The 17,835-nt window shown below is 48.0% G+C and overlaps 1 protein-coding gene across 1 annotated transcript in view; it reads right to left on the bottom strand.

Moving 5' to 3' along the window:
• LOC123750568 (cGMP-specific 3',5'-cyclic phosphodiesterase) overlaps window positions 1-17,835 on the bottom strand; it is a 110,934-nt gene that overhangs the window by 5,677 nt on the left and 87,422 nt on the right. Inside the window, 14 exon segments of the mRNA XM_069324857.1 lie at window positions 267-334; window positions 4,931-5,087; window positions 5,283-5,366; window positions 8,305-8,427; window positions 8,429-8,451; window positions 9,125-9,278; window positions 10,494-10,673; window positions 11,104-11,247; window positions 12,159-12,264; window positions 12,961-13,087; window positions 13,469-13,571; window positions 14,315-14,452; window positions 16,396-16,533; window positions 17,436-17,474. Coding sequence (XP_069180958.1) covers window positions 267-334; window positions 4,931-5,087; window positions 5,283-5,366; window positions 8,305-8,427; window positions 8,429-8,451; window positions 9,125-9,278; window positions 10,494-10,673; window positions 11,104-11,247; window positions 12,159-12,264; window positions 12,961-13,087; window positions 13,469-13,571; window positions 14,315-14,452; window positions 16,396-16,533; window positions 17,436-17,474 — 1,584 coding nt within the window.

Genomic DNA, 17,835 nt, shown 5'->3' with positions numbered 1-17,835 from the left:
AGTCAAATCTTCGCAATTTGACTAAGGAAAACCAATATCTTTCCTTAATATGGACTTACAGAAAAATTCAAGGATTACCTTAGAGGTCAAAGATGACATTAGAGGTTAAGGATTACCCTCAAGAGGCCATTTTTTTTACCTAAGAGGTCGTAGCTTAACAGTGATCTATGACCTTCACAAACATAGCTTACCTGAGTGTATACGACTTACCTTGCCTCGTCTTGTATGCCTTAAGTGCACCAGCTCCCCCAGAGGGCGTGGCTTACCTTAGGAGGTGATGGGGAAGTGGGTAGAGCAGGCGGTGGCTTGGGGTTGAGAGTGATCTTGCTGATAACTGCAGAAATGATCAGAGGAGTTAGTCATATGTATACAGAAATTATCAGAGGAGTTATTATCATATGTATACAAGAAATGATTAGAGGAGTTAGTTTCACATGTATACAGAAATGATCAGAGGAGTTAAAATCACATGTTGACCAGACCACACACTAGAAGGTGAAGGGACGACGACGACGTTTCGGTCCGTCCTGGAACATTCTCAAGTCGATTGAGATTGAGAATGGTCTTAGAATCACATGTATATAAGAAATGATCAGAGGAGTTAGTATCACATGTATACAGAAATTCAATATAGCCCGTGCTACTTGGGACGACGACAACGTTTCGGTCCGTCCTGGACCGACAATCGACTTGAGAATGGTCCAGGACGGACCGAAACGTCGTCGTCCCTTCACCTTCTAGTGTGTGGTCTGGTCAACATTCTTCAGCCACGTTATTGTGACTCATCGCCTGCATCTTTTGCCTTGCTGTATTGTGCTCGTGTCAGTTGACCTCCTTCCTGTCTTACAAAAGAATGCAGCACAAATTTATTCTTTAAGGTTGCTTGTGTTTTAGGTTACAAAGTTTGTTAAAAAAATTCTCCATCTTTATATTTGAAAGTTAGTAACTGACGAAGCAGGTTTCTATCGGTTGTCGAATTGAAATCATCGGCAATCAAGTCAATCCATTAGACCTTAATAAGGTCACAGAAAACGGGGTCAGTCTAGGACTGAAGAGGACTGGTCCATCCACTTGGACTGGACGGTATAGTGACGGTGGCGCTACCTTCAGGTGGGCCTTCGACCCGTGACTGGCTAAGTCGGTGGCCACCGCATCTTCACTTCCGTTGAGCGTAAGGCTAACCACTTTGATTCCTGTGACGAGTCGTATATTTGCAGGATACTGAGCCACTTTGGCAGCCCAAACAGAAACCGAGTATTCTGTAAAGTTGTGAGCTGTTCTCTAATCTTCCAAGCTTCAAGACAAAGCAGGAGATTGGAGGCGTCTTCCGGTCGACACCAGACTACGGAGCGGTGGCGTATATAAACGCTTGAGGTGACAGCTTCACCCACGGCTGCTTCAGACACTGAAGCGTGCCCCAGTTTCTGAGCAGCTTAGAGAAGTGGTTGGACACGGAGGCAATAACCCGAGGGTGTCACCCACGGCTTGGGAACAAAACTGTGACTCTCAGCGCTGTCAGGTAGTCCGCCAGGGAGTTGGACTATCAGAAAGACCACAATTCCGATTAGATTGAAATTGAAATAAGTTCATTGAGGTATAAATACACACAAAAGGGATGAGGTAGCTCAAGCTATTCTCACCCCGTTCAGTACAACGTGTTCATATATATATATATATATATATATATATATATATATATATATATATATATATATATATATATATATATATATATATATATATATATATATATATAGACACACATCACAAACAATCGTTAGTAGTAGTAACAGTAGTTAGTAGTAGTGGGGACACAGCATTGCTCCTGTGCCAGGCAAGCTACGGGCTCACCATAGCCCGTGCTACTTGGAACTTGTTCCGAGTAGCTGAATCCTAACAAGAACAACACAAACAATGAACATAGTACTGAACATTCAGAGACCGGTAAGGTGTTTCACCAAGTCTTGCACTACAAGGACACTTGCCTAAAGATTTGTTCAGCCACAAACATAGAACACTCTCTAACTTCGTTCATTCGTTGGAACACGGGCGTGGCGCTCTTCCCTGGTGAACAGCCAAGCGTTAAATTACAATCTCATTGTTCATCACTTGTTGAAAGAAAGACACGAGAACATACTAATCAAATCCCAACAGGTCCCAGCTTGTTGTTTCGAATGTTCAGTCTGTTTCCAGTCTAATTTGTCTGTACTATTGCTATTATTATTGGTGTTAGATTTGATCAGGAGAATAACAGCATGTTGTATTGGGATTGGGCAGACGTTTGGCGTTAACGGGTGACAAACTGCTTGTTGGAAAGTGCTGTACCCCGTCTCATGGACTGGTCGCTGCAACGCCTGTCTCGCATCGTTCAGGGGTCGGTGTTCGATCCCCCAATGATCTAAGTAGTTGGGCACCGTTCTTTCACTCAGGTCCTCGTACCCCAGCTCCTTGTCCTCGTACCCCAGTTCCTTGTCCTCATACCCCAGCTCCTTGTCCTCATACCCGCAGCTCTTTGTCCTCGTACCCCAGCTCCTTGTCCTCGTACCCGCAGCTCCTTGTCCTCGTACCCCAGTTCCTTGTCCTCATACCCCAGCTCCTTGTCCTCATACCCGCAGCTCCTTGTCCTCGTACCCCAGCTCCTTGTCCTCGTACCCGCAGCTCCTTGTCCTCGTACCCCAGCTCCTTGTCCTCGTACCCGCAGCTCCTTGTCCTCGTACCCCAGCTCCTTGTCCTCGTACCCCAGTTCCTTGTCCTCATACCCCAGCTCCTTGTCCTCATACCCCAGCTCCTTGTCCTCGTACCCCAGTTCCTTGTCCTCACACCCCAGCTCCTTGTCCTCGTACCCCAGCTCCTTGTCCTCGTACCCCAGTTCCTTGTCCTCATACCCCAGCTCCTTGTCCTCATACCCCAGCTCCTTGTCCTCGTACCCCAGCTCCTTGTCCTCGTACCCGCAGCTCCTTGTCCTCGTACCCCAGCTCCTTGTCCTCGTACCCGCAGCTCCTTGTCCTCGTACCCCAGCTCCTTGTCCTCATACCCCAGTTCCTTGTCCTCATACCCCAGCTCCTTGTCCTCGTACCCCAGCTCCTTGTCCTCGTACCCCAGTTCCTTGTCCTCATACCCCAGCTCCTTGTCCTCGTACCCCAGTTCCTTGTCCTCATACCCCAGCTCCTTGTCCTCATACCCCAGCTCCTTGTCCTCGTACCCCAGCTCCTTGTCCTCATACCCCAGCTCCTTGTCCTCATACCCCAGCTCCTTGCCCTCGTACCCCAGCTCCTTGTCCTCATACCCCAGCTCCTTGTCCTCATATCCCCCTTCCAGGTGCCCTCCCCGACACACACACACACACACACACACACACACACACACACACACACACACAAGTCGAGGGCGTGCTCTAGTAACGTTGTGACACTTGATGATATACGAGCGGCACATTCTTCCGTGCTCGTAATATATTTATCGTCCAATTTACGAGTGATAAATGAATTAACGTATCAACAAAGAACAACATTGTGATTCTCATACATAGGTCACACTCACACACACGCTCGAGTCGCCTTCTTTTATCACCTTAGTGCTTCCTTATGCTTCAGGACCAGTAACAGCCAGGGCTTGACGATGAGTGGACGTGCGTCAGAACAGTTCCGACGTGGTTGGGCACTTTTCCCTTCACCTGATGCCTCTGTTCACCTGGCAGTAAGGTAGGTACCCCGGGAGTTAGGTTACTGTTGTGGGGTTGGATCCTGAGGCAAGTCACTAGTTTGCTTATGAAGATTAAGCGCAGGCTTCCTGTCCCCGACAGCGGGAATTGTTTAAAGATGAGATGATCTCAAGAAATCATCTTGAGATGATTTCGGGGCTTAGCGTCCCCGCGGCCCGGTCCTCAACCAGGCCTCCTATTTGTTACACCCCCCCCAGGAAGCAGCCCGTAGCAGCTGTCTAACTCCCAGGTATCTATTTACTGCTAGGTGAACAGGTGCATTAGGGTGAAAAAAACTGCCCATTTGTTTCCGACTCCACCGGGGATCGAAACCGGAACCTCAGGACTACGAATCCCGAGCGCTATCCACTCAGCTGTCAGGCCCCCTTAGACCCAGACCCCCCTGTCAGACCTACGCCAGGGACCATCAAGTATTAACCCAACCACTTACGAGACTGATACATCTTTCCTAAATCATAACTGCTTTGTTTACACTTTTAAACAGTTTATGAGTTCCGAAGCACTACGAGGTTATTTATAACAATAATAACCTTGGCTTGTGAAGTTTCCCAGCTCGTAAACTGTTTAATAAATGTCAAGAGAGCCGCCATGATTAAGGAAAGATGCACAAGACTCGTAAGTGGAGGACGTAAAGTATGCATAAATACCTGAGACACTTAACGTGATTTATTTGAGTGGCAGGAAATATGCGACTCTCCCCCCTCCCCTCCCCCCCCACACACACACACCAGCCTACGTCAGTATCCAAGGCTCTACAGACTCTGTGACTGCTCTAAGGGGGAGGTTGTGTTCATAGGAGCGCTGTTCAAGCTCTGCGAGGCTGCAACTTGATGCCCGTTGTGTTCGATCTCCTTGATTGCTCTCTGTGTGAAGACGGCTTTCGTTATCCTCTATATTCAGTACACGTGTCTACTGTATGAAGCCTGCTTCGGGAAGCCTGTATTCAAAGCCTGCAGTGGGGCGAACCACACTTGTAGTGGGACCCCCCACACCGGTAGTGGGACCCCCCACACCTGTAGTGGGACCCCCACACCTGTAGTGGGACCACCCACACCTGTAGTGGGACCCCCCACACTTGTAGTGGGACCCCACCACACCTGCAGTGGGACCCACCACACCGGTAGTGGGACCACCCACACCTGTAGTAGGACCACCTACACCAGCACCACAGAGTCACACCCCCTCAGACATACACACACACACACACACCTTCCAACTTGTTCCTCTCCACCGGCTTCTCAATAAACTCGTGGTCGATCCAGGTGAGTCCCATGTCCACCTGCTCGGCCAGCCTCTTCCACTGCTCCAGGTTCCTCCTGCAGCCGTCCAGGAGGGGCTTGACCCAGGGGAACGACTCCGAGAGTGCCTAGAGGACGAGGAGGAGGAAGAAAGAAGTCAAAAATTAAGTTAAATAATCACCTCACACATTTTTTTGTTATCAGAGTTATTTTTGTCCTGATATTATTGTTAATAGGTTGAGTGGGTAGGTCCCTAGATGGGAGTGGTCCCTGGTCCCAGGGGTGGGGAGGGACGGGGGAGTGAGGGTGGGGAGCATAATTACCTTATAGAGTGGAAGGCAAATGACCTCAATGAAGCCGACCTGCATCTTGGGTAGCTCATCCTTCTTCTCTCTGTCCATCATCGCCTGTAGGGAGATCGGACGTGGATGAGAGAGAGAGAGAGAGAGAGAGAGAGAGAGAGAGAGAGAGAGAGAGAGAGAGAGAGAGAGAGAGAGAGAGAGAGAGAGAGAGAGAGAGAGAGAGAGAGAGAGAGAGAGAGAGAGAGAGAGAGAGAGAGAGAGAGAGAGAGAGAGAGAGAGAGAGAGAGAGAGAGAGAGAGAGAGAGAGAGAGAGAGAGAGAGAGAGAGAGAGAGAGAGAGAGAGAGAGAGAGAGAGAGAGAGAGAGAGAGAGAGAGAGAGAGAGAGAGAGAGAGAGAGAGAGAGAGAGAGAGAGAGAGAGAGAGAGAGAGAGAGAGAGAGAGAGAGAGAGAGAGAGAGAGAGAGAGAGAGAGAGAGAGACATGGGTGGTGAAGGACAGAGTTACAAACAGACAATGTAACTCTGTAATTCAAATAAACATTCACACAGAAAGACCGACATCTATCTTTAAATATTACGAGTCTACCTCCATCAACTTTCCCACTCCTAAGCAGGAAAAAATGTCCTGCTAGGTAGAGACATGTCCTACTAGGTAGAGGCATGTCCTGCTTGGTAGAGACATGTCCTGCTAGGTAGAAGCATGTCCTGCTAGGTAGAGACATGTCCTGCTAGGTAGAGACATGTCCTGCTAGGTACAGACAAGTCCTACTAGGTTGAGGCATGTCCTGCTAGGTAGAGACATGTCCTGCTAGGTAGAGGCATGTCCTGCTAGGTAGAGGCATGTCCTGCTAGGAGGTTCTTGGGAGGAGTGCAACTCACCGAGGAAGAGGCTGTTATACTAAACTTCCTCCGGTCCTCTCCACTAGTTCTTCCTCATCACAGTCGTGTGTGTGTGTGTGTGTGTGTGCTTCGTCTTTATCAGCCTCCTCTCTTCCTTGTTTTATTTTACATTCTCATAGTCTCTCTCTCTCTCTCTCTCTCTCTCTCTCTCTCTCTCTCTCTCTCTCTCTCTCTCTCTCTCTCTCTCTCTCTCTCTCTCTCTCTCTCTCTCTCTCTCCTACGCCAGCCACTCTTGTTTGTGACCTATAACCCGGAGGCCGACGTGTGGTGAGTGTATGTATGTATGTATGTATGTATGTATGTATGTATGTATGTATGTATGTGTGTATGTATGTATGTATGTATGTATGTATGTATGTATGTATGTATGTATGTATGTATGTATGTATGTGTGTATGTATGTATGTATGTATGTATGTGTGTATGTATGTATGTATGTATGTATGTATGTATGTATGTATGTATGTATGTGTGTATGTATGTATGTATGTATGTATGTATGTATGTATGTATGTATGTATGTATGTATGTATGTATGTATGTGTGTATGTATGTATGTATGTATGTATGTATGTATGTATGTATGTATGTATGTATGTATGTATGTGTGTGTGTGTTTGTGTTAGCAATGACACGGTGAGGGAGGCTTTGAGTGCGGTAACTTGTATTTAGCAGGAAAATAAACATGACCAAAAAAAAGTGTTGCTGATGCTAATGAAGAGACGGAGAGCTAAGAGATATATTACGGCGTGAAGGCAAGTTTCCTGAAGACCACCAAAGACAGGAAGCGTGAAGTAAAAAAAGAGCCTCCTTGTAAGGAACACCAGACTGTGACGTCACTTAACAAGTTCTCCCGTGGCGCCAGACACATACCTTTGACGGATTCCAGAGTGAGGGAGGGAGGAAGAGAGAGAGAGAGAGATATAAACAGAACAAGCGCGTGCTTTCCGAGCCCCACACAACAACGCCTCACTCCCCAGATATGAAAGACCAACAGATAAGCCTCACATAGGAGGACTTCCCGGCTCACTAAAAGCCCGCGCTACATTTACTTCTGAGTAGCTAAATCTAAAACAGCAACAACAACAACATACCCCCCACATAGTTCTCTTTAACCTCGGCTCCTTGCAAGACATCCTCAATGCCTCTGGTGACGTCACAGTGCCAATTATTAGACGGCACAGTGCCATATATCGCACGCTGCAGGTACCAGGTATTTATATAACACAAAACAACATTATCTCGCTCTTTCCAGTTGAACATGCAACTAAATTTCTTCACAGTTAATGTCGTGACAAAAAAATTAAAGAAATGTCGTTCTCTAAATCACCTCCTTCGTAAGCTGGAGGTGGACATTAATATCTCTTGGTCATTCTGGTGTTGCTGGGCAGGATCTCTGTCTGGTGGTGATAAGATACGAATGTAAAATAGGAAACTGGAGAAGGCGTTTTGACCCCATCGACACCACTCCTAATTTTATTCACCAAATGATCAGACTGTGGGGGTGGAATTGATGTCGTCTTTCATTTAGCCTTGTTGCTTGTGCAGTCACACGCTTTGAAGGATGTGTTGTATTCTAGTCAATATTTGGGATTAACAGTGCTGGGACTAACAGTGTTGGAACTAACAAGGCTGTGATTAACAGTATTGGAACTAACAGTGTTGGAAATAACAGTGTTGAAGCTAACAATGCTGTGACTAACAGTGTTGAGACTAACAATCCTGTGATTAACAGTGTTGGGACTAACAGGGTTGGAACTAACAGACCTGAAGTGAACATATAAGACCATAAGCGTTCGCCGTTTTCAAGGCATTACTGTTTGTGTCTGAAGAGTTGTTCATCAACAGGTTGGAGATGTTCTTACTCTTCAAGTAAACGTTCAGCCGTGTCTTGTGTTCAGGGACTGATAGAGATATCTTCTGTTCAGGGTATGTTATGAGATAAAGTTCCTATCAGTTATGTAAACAAAAATTCTGCCAGTGTAAAAAAAAAAGTCTTAGTAACTTGTCAAGTAACTTAGGAAACGCTGTCAGTGGCCGGTCCTGTGCCGCACTAACCACACACACACACACACACACACACACACACACACACACACACACACACACACACACACACACACACACACACACACACACACTAACCATAGGCTGCTCATTCAGCTGGAGGCGCTCCAGGTCCCCCTGCTCGAAGAACTCATCAGCGACCAGCTTGGCAGTCTTGTGCTGCACCTCCCACGGCTTGGCGATGGCCGACACGTCACAGGCCTGTCATCATCATGCCGCACAACACTGCCGGTGAGGACACACACACACAGAGGTCACCACCTGTCCTAGCCTCACGTCAGCCCCATTCACGAAGTAGTTACGCAAGTACATACGAACATGTACATCTTTCCTCAAGTTTTGACGGTTTTGTTTACATTTATTAAACAGTTTACAAGCATGAAAACTTCCCTATCAACTGTTGTTATGGTTATAAACAGCCTCATGGTGCTTCGGGGCTTATTAAATTTTTAATAATTGTAAACAAAGCAGCCAAAGATTGAGAAATGATGTAGAGGTTCGTACGTGCCCCCGTGACTGCTTCGTGAATCGTGCGCCTGTTCTATATCAAAGTAAGTTACTATAGCACCCTTTAATGACGTCTGAAGTCCCGTAGCATAGCATAATGGCCTCTGATGCGACGAGTAGTACTCTCTCTCTCACGCCATCTAGTACTGTCTAACATCTCTAGTACCCACTAACACCTTATAGTACTATATAACACTTTATAGCACTATATAACACCTTATAGTACCTTATAACATCTTGTAATACTATATAACACCTTATAGCTCCATGTAACACCTTAGATATCCTCCATATAACAACTTATAGTACTCTATAACACCTCCAAGTAACAGCAGGTAACACCTCTCAGCCTCCGCAACACCCCCTGTTACTTGGCCAGCGTAACACTCACGCTGTTTCTTCTCTTCGCTCTGCCAGTCGAACTCGCCGTTGTCGGAGAGTTCGAGGAAGGAGTTCTTCTTCTTGAAGTACATGGCCATGTCGGTGCTGAGGATGGCGTTCTCCACCACGGTCATCACTCGGCGGTAGTCCTCGGCAGATAGACCCTGCGAATATTAACACAGTCGCAGAAGAGCAACACGAAGCGTGTAAATAGCATTTACTAATATGTGGGTGTTGGTGGTGGTGGTGGTGCTCGTCTGATGGTGGTGGTGGTTAATGGTGGTGGTTAATGGTGGTAGTAGGTGGTGGTGGTGGTGGTGGTGGTGGTGGTGATGGTGGTGGTGATGGTGGTGGTGGTGGTGTTGTGTGTGTGTGTGTGTGTATGTGTGTGTGTGTGTGTGTGTGTGTGTGTGTGTGTGTGTGTGTGTGTGTGTGTGTGTGTGTAATTACCTAAGTGTAATTACCTAAGTGTAGTTACAGGATGAGAGCTACGCTCGTGGTGTCCCGTCTTCCCAGCACTCTTTGTCATATAACGCTTTGAAACTACTGACGGTCTTGGCCTCTACCACCTTCTCGTGTGTGTGTGTGTGTGTGTGTGTGTGTGTGTGTGTGTGTGTGTGTGTGTGTGTGTGTGTGTGTGTGTGTGTGTGTGTACTCACCTAGTTGTGTCTGCAGGATCGAGCATTGACTCTTGGATCCCGCCTTTCGAGCATCGGTTGTATACAGCAATGACTCCTGTCCTATTTCCCTATCATACCTGGTTTTAAAATTATGAATAGTATTTGCTTCCACAACCTGTTCCTGAAGTGTGTGTGTGTGTGTGTGTGTGTGTGTGTGTGTGTGTGTGTGTGTGTGTGTGTGTGTGTGTGTGTGTGTGTGTGTGTGTGTGTGTGTGTGTGTGTTATTTATATCTGCTAGTTTTCATTACGTTTATTTTACAAGTAAATAATTTAAATTATATTTCAGAACACTATGAAATATGCAGATCGAATTTTACTGTCTGTCTGTCTGTCTCTCATCTCTGACTATCTGTCTGGGTTTGTGTGTGTGTCTGTCTCTCTATTCTCTCCCTGCCTCCCTGTATCTATCTGTCTGACTCTCCCTCTTGTATCGGCATCGGAAATCTAATTCCATTAATCATATTGGGGGAGACAGATGGTGGCTATGTCACTCACCACCTGTTTCCCCACCACCCCCTTCCCATGCAGGCGATGAGTCACAATAACGTGGCTGAAGTATGCTGACCAGACCACACACTAGAAGTTGAAGGGACGACGACGTTTCGGTCCGTCCTGGATCATTCTCAAGTGTGGTCTGGTCAACTACCTTCCCATCCTCCGTCCCTCCCTCACACTCCCTCCCTCACGTCCCCACCGCACCTGGAAGATGTTGTTGGAGTCCTGAGAGAGGATCATGACGCACTGATCGAAGTGGTGGTGCTCCATGGTGGAGGTGGAGTACAGGATGGCGAGGGGACTGTCCGTCTTGGTCTGGAAGCTGTTGTTGGTGCCCCGGTGATCCAGGTCGTGGCACAGGCACGCCACCAGCAGGCCCAGCATCTGCGGGAGGCAGCGGAGAGTAGAGGCAGGGAATGAAGGGATGCTGGAGGGAACGGAGGGTAGTGGGAGGCAGTGGAGAGTAGCGTGAGCGAGTACAGGGTAGTGAGAAAGACTGTAGCAGGCAGAGAGAGAGAGAGAGAGAGAGAGAGAGAGAGAGAGAGAGAGAGAGAGAGAGAGAGAGAGAGAGAGAGAGAGAGAGAGAGAGAGAGAGAGAGAGAGAGAGAGAGTGAGAGAGAGTGAGAGAGAGAGAGAGAGAGAGAGAGAGAGAGAGAGAGAGAGAGAGAGAGAGAGAGAGAGAGAGAGAGAGAGAGAGAGAGAGAGAGAGAGAGAGAGAGAGAGAGAGAGAGAGAGAGAGAGAGATATGGAGGAGAGCGGGAGGCATCAGGATGTCAACAGAGAGAGAGACAGATGTATACATTCAGCCACCTACCTCGAGTTCGGTCATGAACTGCTCCATCTTGCCAGTCTTCAGCATGGCGAACATGGTCTGGGCGACGGTGACGGCGTGTCTCCAGTTGTGGTACTTCACTGGTCGGTAGTTCTTCTTCACACTCAGCAGCCACCGGCACAACACCTGCCCGTCAGCGAGTGAGAGTAAGAGAGAGAGAAATATCCACATTACAAAATGAATCACAAATGATGATAATCAATGAATTTCTACAGGATAAAACGATAACATCTTCATGTTTTGTAATGACAGACCTGAATATTGCCACAAGGACTGGCCTGACGAGTCCTAGCCTATGTACGCTCTCCGTCCCTCCCCATCCTCCCCCACAGCAGCTGCGCCTATCCTCAGCACCCCAAAATCCCCATTTAACCTAACTCATAGAGGGTGTTGAAGCTTATACTAGTCTTGTAAGGAATGTGGAAGCCTTAGCTTACCTCGTAGGGGATGTGGAAGCCTTAGCTTACCTCGTAGGGGATGTGGAAGCCTGAGCTTACCTCGTAGGGGATGTGGAAGCCTGAGCTTACCTCGTAAGGAATGTGAAAGTCTTAGCTTACCTCGTAGGGGATGTGAAAGCCTTAGCTTACCTCGTAGGGGATGTGGAAGCCTGAGCTTACCTCGTAGGGGATGTGGAAGTCTTAGCTTACCTCGTAGGGGATGTGGAAGCCTTAGCTTACCTCGTAGGGGATGTGGAAGCCTGAGCTTACCTCGTAGGGGATGTGGAAGCCTGAGCTTACCTCGTAGGGGATGTGGAAGCCTTAGCTTACCTCGTAGGGGATGTGGAAGCCTGAGCTTACCTCGTAAGGAATGTGGAAGCCTGAGCTTACCTCGTAAGGGATGTGGAAGCCTGAGCTTACCTCGTAAGGAATGTGGAAGCCTGAGCTTACCTCGTAAGGGATGTGAAAGCCTTAGCTTACCTCGTAGGGGATGTGGAAGCCTGAGCTTACCTCGTAAGGGATGTGGAAGCCTGAGCTTACCTCGTAAGGAATGTGGAAGCCTGAGCTTACCTCGTAGGGGATGTGGAAGCCTGAGCTTACCTCGTAGGGGATGTGGAAGCAGTTGAGGAGTTCGAGGTCCATAAACATTCTCACGACACTCTTGCAAGTCTCGTCGTCCGTCAACACACAGTCGCAGAAGTCGAAGCTGAGGGAGAGAAAATGGGAAAGGGGGGGTGAGGGACAGGTGGTGGAAAGGGGGGAGATGGACAGATGGTGGGAAGGACACGTCACAGGCAGGAAGGTTGATGAAAACGTGACACGACTCTAGACGAAAATAAACAATAATAATAATAATAATAAGCAATATTCGTCATGGTAGATATCCTCCATCATTAACTCTGGTATATGCTGAAACAGATATTCCAAGCTGCAAATGCTTTCATTAGCCAGCGAGGCTCGCAAAATAGCTCCCATTCAGCGGAATTATACTACAAGTATACTAATGGCTATATTTTAACAAGCTCCATCTGCCAGTGATATACTCCACATCAAATATATCCAGAGTTGAAGTTATATTTGGCCAGGAGTTCCATGTTTCAGATCTGTATGATAGTGAGTATGGGACAATTAAGCGTTGTTTAAAGGGTTTAACATACCTTAAATAATACCATTTAACCAAGGGGAATATTCTTATAAAAGCGAGGAATGTATATTCTGTATACATATATGTATACTATGCATGATCTAAATAAGAAAATATCTAATACTCTCGCTCTCTACCAGACTATGTTTCTCTCTCTCTCTCTCTCTCTCTCTCTCTCTCTCTCTCTCTCTCTCTCTCTCTCTCTCTCTCTCTCTCTCTCTCTCTCTCTCTCTCTCTCCCTCTCTCTCCAATACTCACTTGTAGAGGTCAAATGCCTGAGAGGTCGGGATCTGTGCCGTCCTCAGCCTCTCCGTGGCGTCCTGAGAGGCCGTGGCGTGGTAGCTGAGGCACTCCAGGGCCACCTGCTGCCGTGCCATCAGCCGACCTGAGAACAACCACTCACATCACTCGGCGCCAACAGGTCGGACAGGTGCTTGGCCCGCGCCAAATTGGCACTTGTCATGTGACACCGAATTATAGTTTTGTAATTTTACGATTTTTAACAATAAAATTATAGCAATATGACAATAATGTTCATTGAATATTTTTATAAAGATGATACTGAAGAATCAAGAGCATTTATGTTCGTTCTAGTAGAAGGTGGCAGGTGGGCCTAGCCCAGGTGGGCCTAGCCCAGGTGGGCCTAGCCCAGGTGGGCCTAGCCCAGGTGGGCCTAGCCCAGGTGGGCCTAGCCCAGGTGGGCCTAGTCCAGGTGGGCCTAGCCCAGGTGGGCCTAGTCCAGGTGGCCCAGGTGGTCCATACTTACAGGCCTTCTCGTAGACTTGGGTGTTTTGGATGCCCAGACCACAGAAAATAGCGAAGGCCTCAAAGGTGTTGATGTCGTGGTCCGTGAAGTGCATCCCGCTCTCCTGAGGGAGGTGGTGGAGGGAGGGAGAGGGAGAGGGGGAGAGAGAGAGAGAGGGGGGGAGAAAGAAAGGGGGAGAGAGAGTGAGAGGGGAGAGGGGGGGGAAGAGAGAGAGAGAGAGAGAGAGAGCATGTAAATGAGAAGGGGATAGTAAGTACAGGATAAAGGGGAGAGGGGGGGGGGGTTAAGGGGAAGCGGAAGAGAAGAGTGGTTATTACTTTGTTGTGCTATATTGAAAATGAGATATTGATGGTGGTAAGGGGGCGGAGGAAGGTTCTAAACGAAGGTAAGGGAGAGGGAGAATATTGAACAAAGGGAGGGTGGGGGAGGGGCGGGGTATTCTCTTTAATGGGCCGTAAGTTATCTCACTACACAACCGTAAGTGTAAGCTAAGAATAACGAGGGGCATCGAGTCATTTATCAAATCGAGTCTATTAGACTTAGCTAATGGCCGCAGGAAAACAAGCACTTGGCCACAGTATGTTAATTAAGATAAAGTTAATGGTAACGCAATGGGGGGAATGGGGAAGAGAGAGGAACCCCCTTAAATGGATCCATTACTACAACATTAGTATTAATTCCTATCAGGTAAGACTGAAATATTTTGAAATGTCGAAGCTGCGGTAACTTATAAGTACAAGTCTAATTAGTCTTAAATGAAACGACTGCAACTTGAAACTTAATCAGTGCAAGGCTGACTGGTGTTTATGGGGGGTCTTGTAAGTAGAAGCGTGAGACTGTAAGTACCTTGTTGATCATCTGGGCGACGCCGAGGATCTTCCTGGAGGAGTTGAAGATGGGAATGGTGAGGACGCTGTGGGTGACGAAGTCTCCATCACGCAGTGGCCCGCCCAACCACTCAACCACGTCGTTGATGTTGATGGTCTGCGGGGAGAGACAGGTGAGTACACTGTAACAGGTGTGTACACTGTAACAGTTGTGTGTGTGTGTGTGTGTGTGTGTGTGTGTGTGTGTGTGTGTGTGTGTGTGTGTGTGTGTGTGTGTGTGTGTGTGTGTGTGTGTGTGTGTGTGTGTGTGTGTGTGTGTGTGTGTGTGTGTACTCACCTAGTTGTACTCACCTAGTTGTGTTTGCGGGGGTTGAGCTCTGGCTCTTTGGTCCCGCCTCTCAACCGTCAATCAACAGGTGTACAGATTCATGAGCCTATCGGGCTCTGTCATATCTACACTTGAAACTGTGTATGGAGTCAGCCTCCACCACATCACTTCCTAATGCATTCCATTTGTCAACCACTCTGACACTAAAAAAGTTCTTTCTAATATGTGTGTGTGTGTGTGTGTGTGTGTGTGTGTGTGTGTGTGTGTGTGTGTGTGTGTGTGTGTGTGTGTGTGTGTGTGTGTGTGTGTTATAGGTACGTCAATTTTGTCAGAAAGCATTACATTCAATAACCAACAGTTGGAAAGACTGGCCCCAATACCAGAAGGGAAGTTCTGAAAAATCCTGCTTGGCAAGCACTCCTGGGCCAGAACACACAGACACACACACACACAGCCACACACACACACACAGCCACACACACACACACACACCAAACACGATCGATAGGATCACACAAACGACACTCACCTTTAAAACACACACATTCTCGACATTGCAAAACACAAACAGTTATCGCCAGATCTCCGTTTAATAACACGGAAATATTGGGCTTTCCCCTCCCTCACACACCCACACACACACACACACACCCACACACACACCCACACACACACCCACACACAAACCCACACACACACACACACACACACACACAAAGATTTGCGACAAGTATTGATCTTGTTCTAATCTTGACCTTGTGACACGAACGCCTGTCCTTAGGTTTATCGAGGATCCTCTAGGTCTGCTACACTGCCTTCCTTTCCCTCTCCCACAGGACGCAACCCACAACAGCTGCCTAACTCCCACTTCACTGTTTACTGCAGGGGTGTACAGAGGCATCGGGTGAGAGGAAACGTGCTCAGCCGTCTCTGTCCTGCCCTGGCATTGAAACTGGGCCCCTCGATTGCAAGCCGAGGACGTAGGCCATTGTGCCATATGATCTAGACCAGGCACGTCAAAGTGAGGCTGACCTGACTGGTGGAGCAGACTGGTGCAGGGTGACTGTACCTGGTTGGTGGAGCAGACTGGTGTAGGGTGACTGTACCTGGTTGGTGGAGCAGACTGGTGTAGGGTGACTGTACCTGGTTGGTGGAGCAGACTGGTGCAGGGTGACTGTACCTGGTTGGTGGAGCAGACTGGTGCAGGGAGACTGTACCTGGCTGGTGGAGCAGACTGGTGTAGGGTGACTGTACCTGGTTGGTGGAGCAGACTGGTGCAGGGAGACTGTACCTGGCTGGTGAAGCAGACTGGTGTAGGGAGACTGTACCTGGCTGGTGGAGCAGACTGGTGAAGGGAGACTGTACCTGGCTGGTGGAGCAGACTGGTGAAGGGAGACTGTACCTGGTTGGTGGAGCAGACTGGTGTAGGGTGACTGTACCTGGTTGGTGGAGCAGACTGGTGCAGGGAGACTGTACCTGGCTGGTGGAGCAGACTGGTGTAGGGAGACTGTACCTGGCTGGTGAAGCAGACTGGTGAAGGGAGACTGTACCTGGCTGGTGGAGCAGACTGGTGAAGGGAGACTGTACCTGGTTGGTGGAGCAGACTGGTGTAGGGAGACTGTACCTGGCTGGTGGAGCAGACTGGTGAAGGGAGACTGTACCTGGCTGGTGGAGCAGACTGGTGAAGGGAGACTGTACCTGGTTGGTGGAGCAGACTGGTGTAGGGAGACTGTACCTGGTTGGTGGAGCAGACTGGTGTAGGGTGACTGTACCTGGTTGGTGGAGCAGACATAGTTAGCAAGACGGGCATGGACGGAGGCGGCCAGCTGGGAGGACGAGGGCCGCGTGATGCGACACTCCCCCTGCTGGGACTGCAGCTCAAACGCCATGTGCACCGTCAGTGTCTCCGGCTGCGGGGAGGAGGGAGAGGCAGTGAGAGGGAGGACGAGGCGAGTGAGAGAGGCAGTGTGAGAGAGGGAGGACGAGGCGAGTGAGAGAGGCAGTGTGAGAGAGGGAGGACGAGAGGGAGGACGAGGCGAGAGTGAGAGGAGGGTTAGCCAATTCCCTGTTCTAGTACCTTCAGGGTGTGGGGGCAGTACATTAGTTTACATTCAGGAGCTTGATAGTTCCCTAAGTTAAAGTGCCCTGATCTACTTTAAAGAGGTAAGATAGTGCCCTGATCTACCTTAAGGGGGGTAAAACAGTGTTCTGATCTACCTTAAGGGGCTAAAACAGTGCCCTGATCTACCTTAAAGGGCTAAAATATTGCTCCTGATCTACCTTAAAGGGCTAAAATATTGCTCCTGATCTACCTTAAAGGGCTAAAATATTGCTCCTGATCTACCTTAAAGGGCTAAAATATTGCTCCTGATCTACTTTAAAGGGCTAAAATATTGCTCCTGATCTACCTTAAAGGGCTAAAATATTGCTCCTGATCTACCTTAAAGGGCTAAAACAGTGCCCTGATCTACCTTAAAGGGCTAAAACAGTGCCCTGATCTACCTTAAAGGGCTAAAACAGTGCCCTGATCTACCTTAAAGGGCTAAAACAGTGCCCTGATCTACCTTAAAGGGCTAAAACAGTGCCCTGATCTACCTTAAAGGGCTAAAATATTGCTCCTGATCTACCTTAAAGGGCTAAAACAGTGCCCTGATCTACCTTAAAGGGCTAAAACAGTGCCCTGATCTACCTTAAAGGGCTAAAACAGTGCCCTGATCTACCTTAAAGGGCTAAAATATTGCTCCTGATCTACCTTAAAGGGCTAAAACAGTGCCCTGATCTACTGCACAAGGTGCCACAGGGGGTGACTTACAGGGATCTCCATGAGCTGCTCCGGGGTTGGGGCGACAGACTGGAGAGAAAACACAAGGACACGTCAACGTTTTAATTTTTTCACAACAATGACCAAAATACTACCACTACTACTTCTAAAATAATAATAATAATAACAATAATAATGACAATTTCATTCATGAGAGTTTGCTTATCTTAACATACTAAGAAGGTTAGGTGAGGTCGGTGTGTTTTCTATGAAGCTTTTCAAGGTAAACTAAAATATTCACAATTAGTATGTCACATATGCACTTATTAAATAAGCCAATATTGACAGTAAGCAAGTGCGAGAACGGGTTGGAGAGTGGGTATAGGAATCAGTACGGGGCAAAATACATAATGGAGAATTTAAAACGGAGGCGAATGGATATCCCCCCCCG

This window comes from Procambarus clarkii, chromosome 15 (assembly GCF_040958095.1).
Source record: "Procambarus clarkii isolate CNS0578487 chromosome 15, FALCON_Pclarkii_2.0, whole genome shotgun sequence".
NCBI classification, from domain to species: Eukaryota; Metazoa; Arthropoda; class Malacostraca; order Decapoda; family Cambaridae; genus Procambarus; species Procambarus clarkii.
This window is presented reverse-complemented; position numbering and strand designations above follow the sequence as displayed.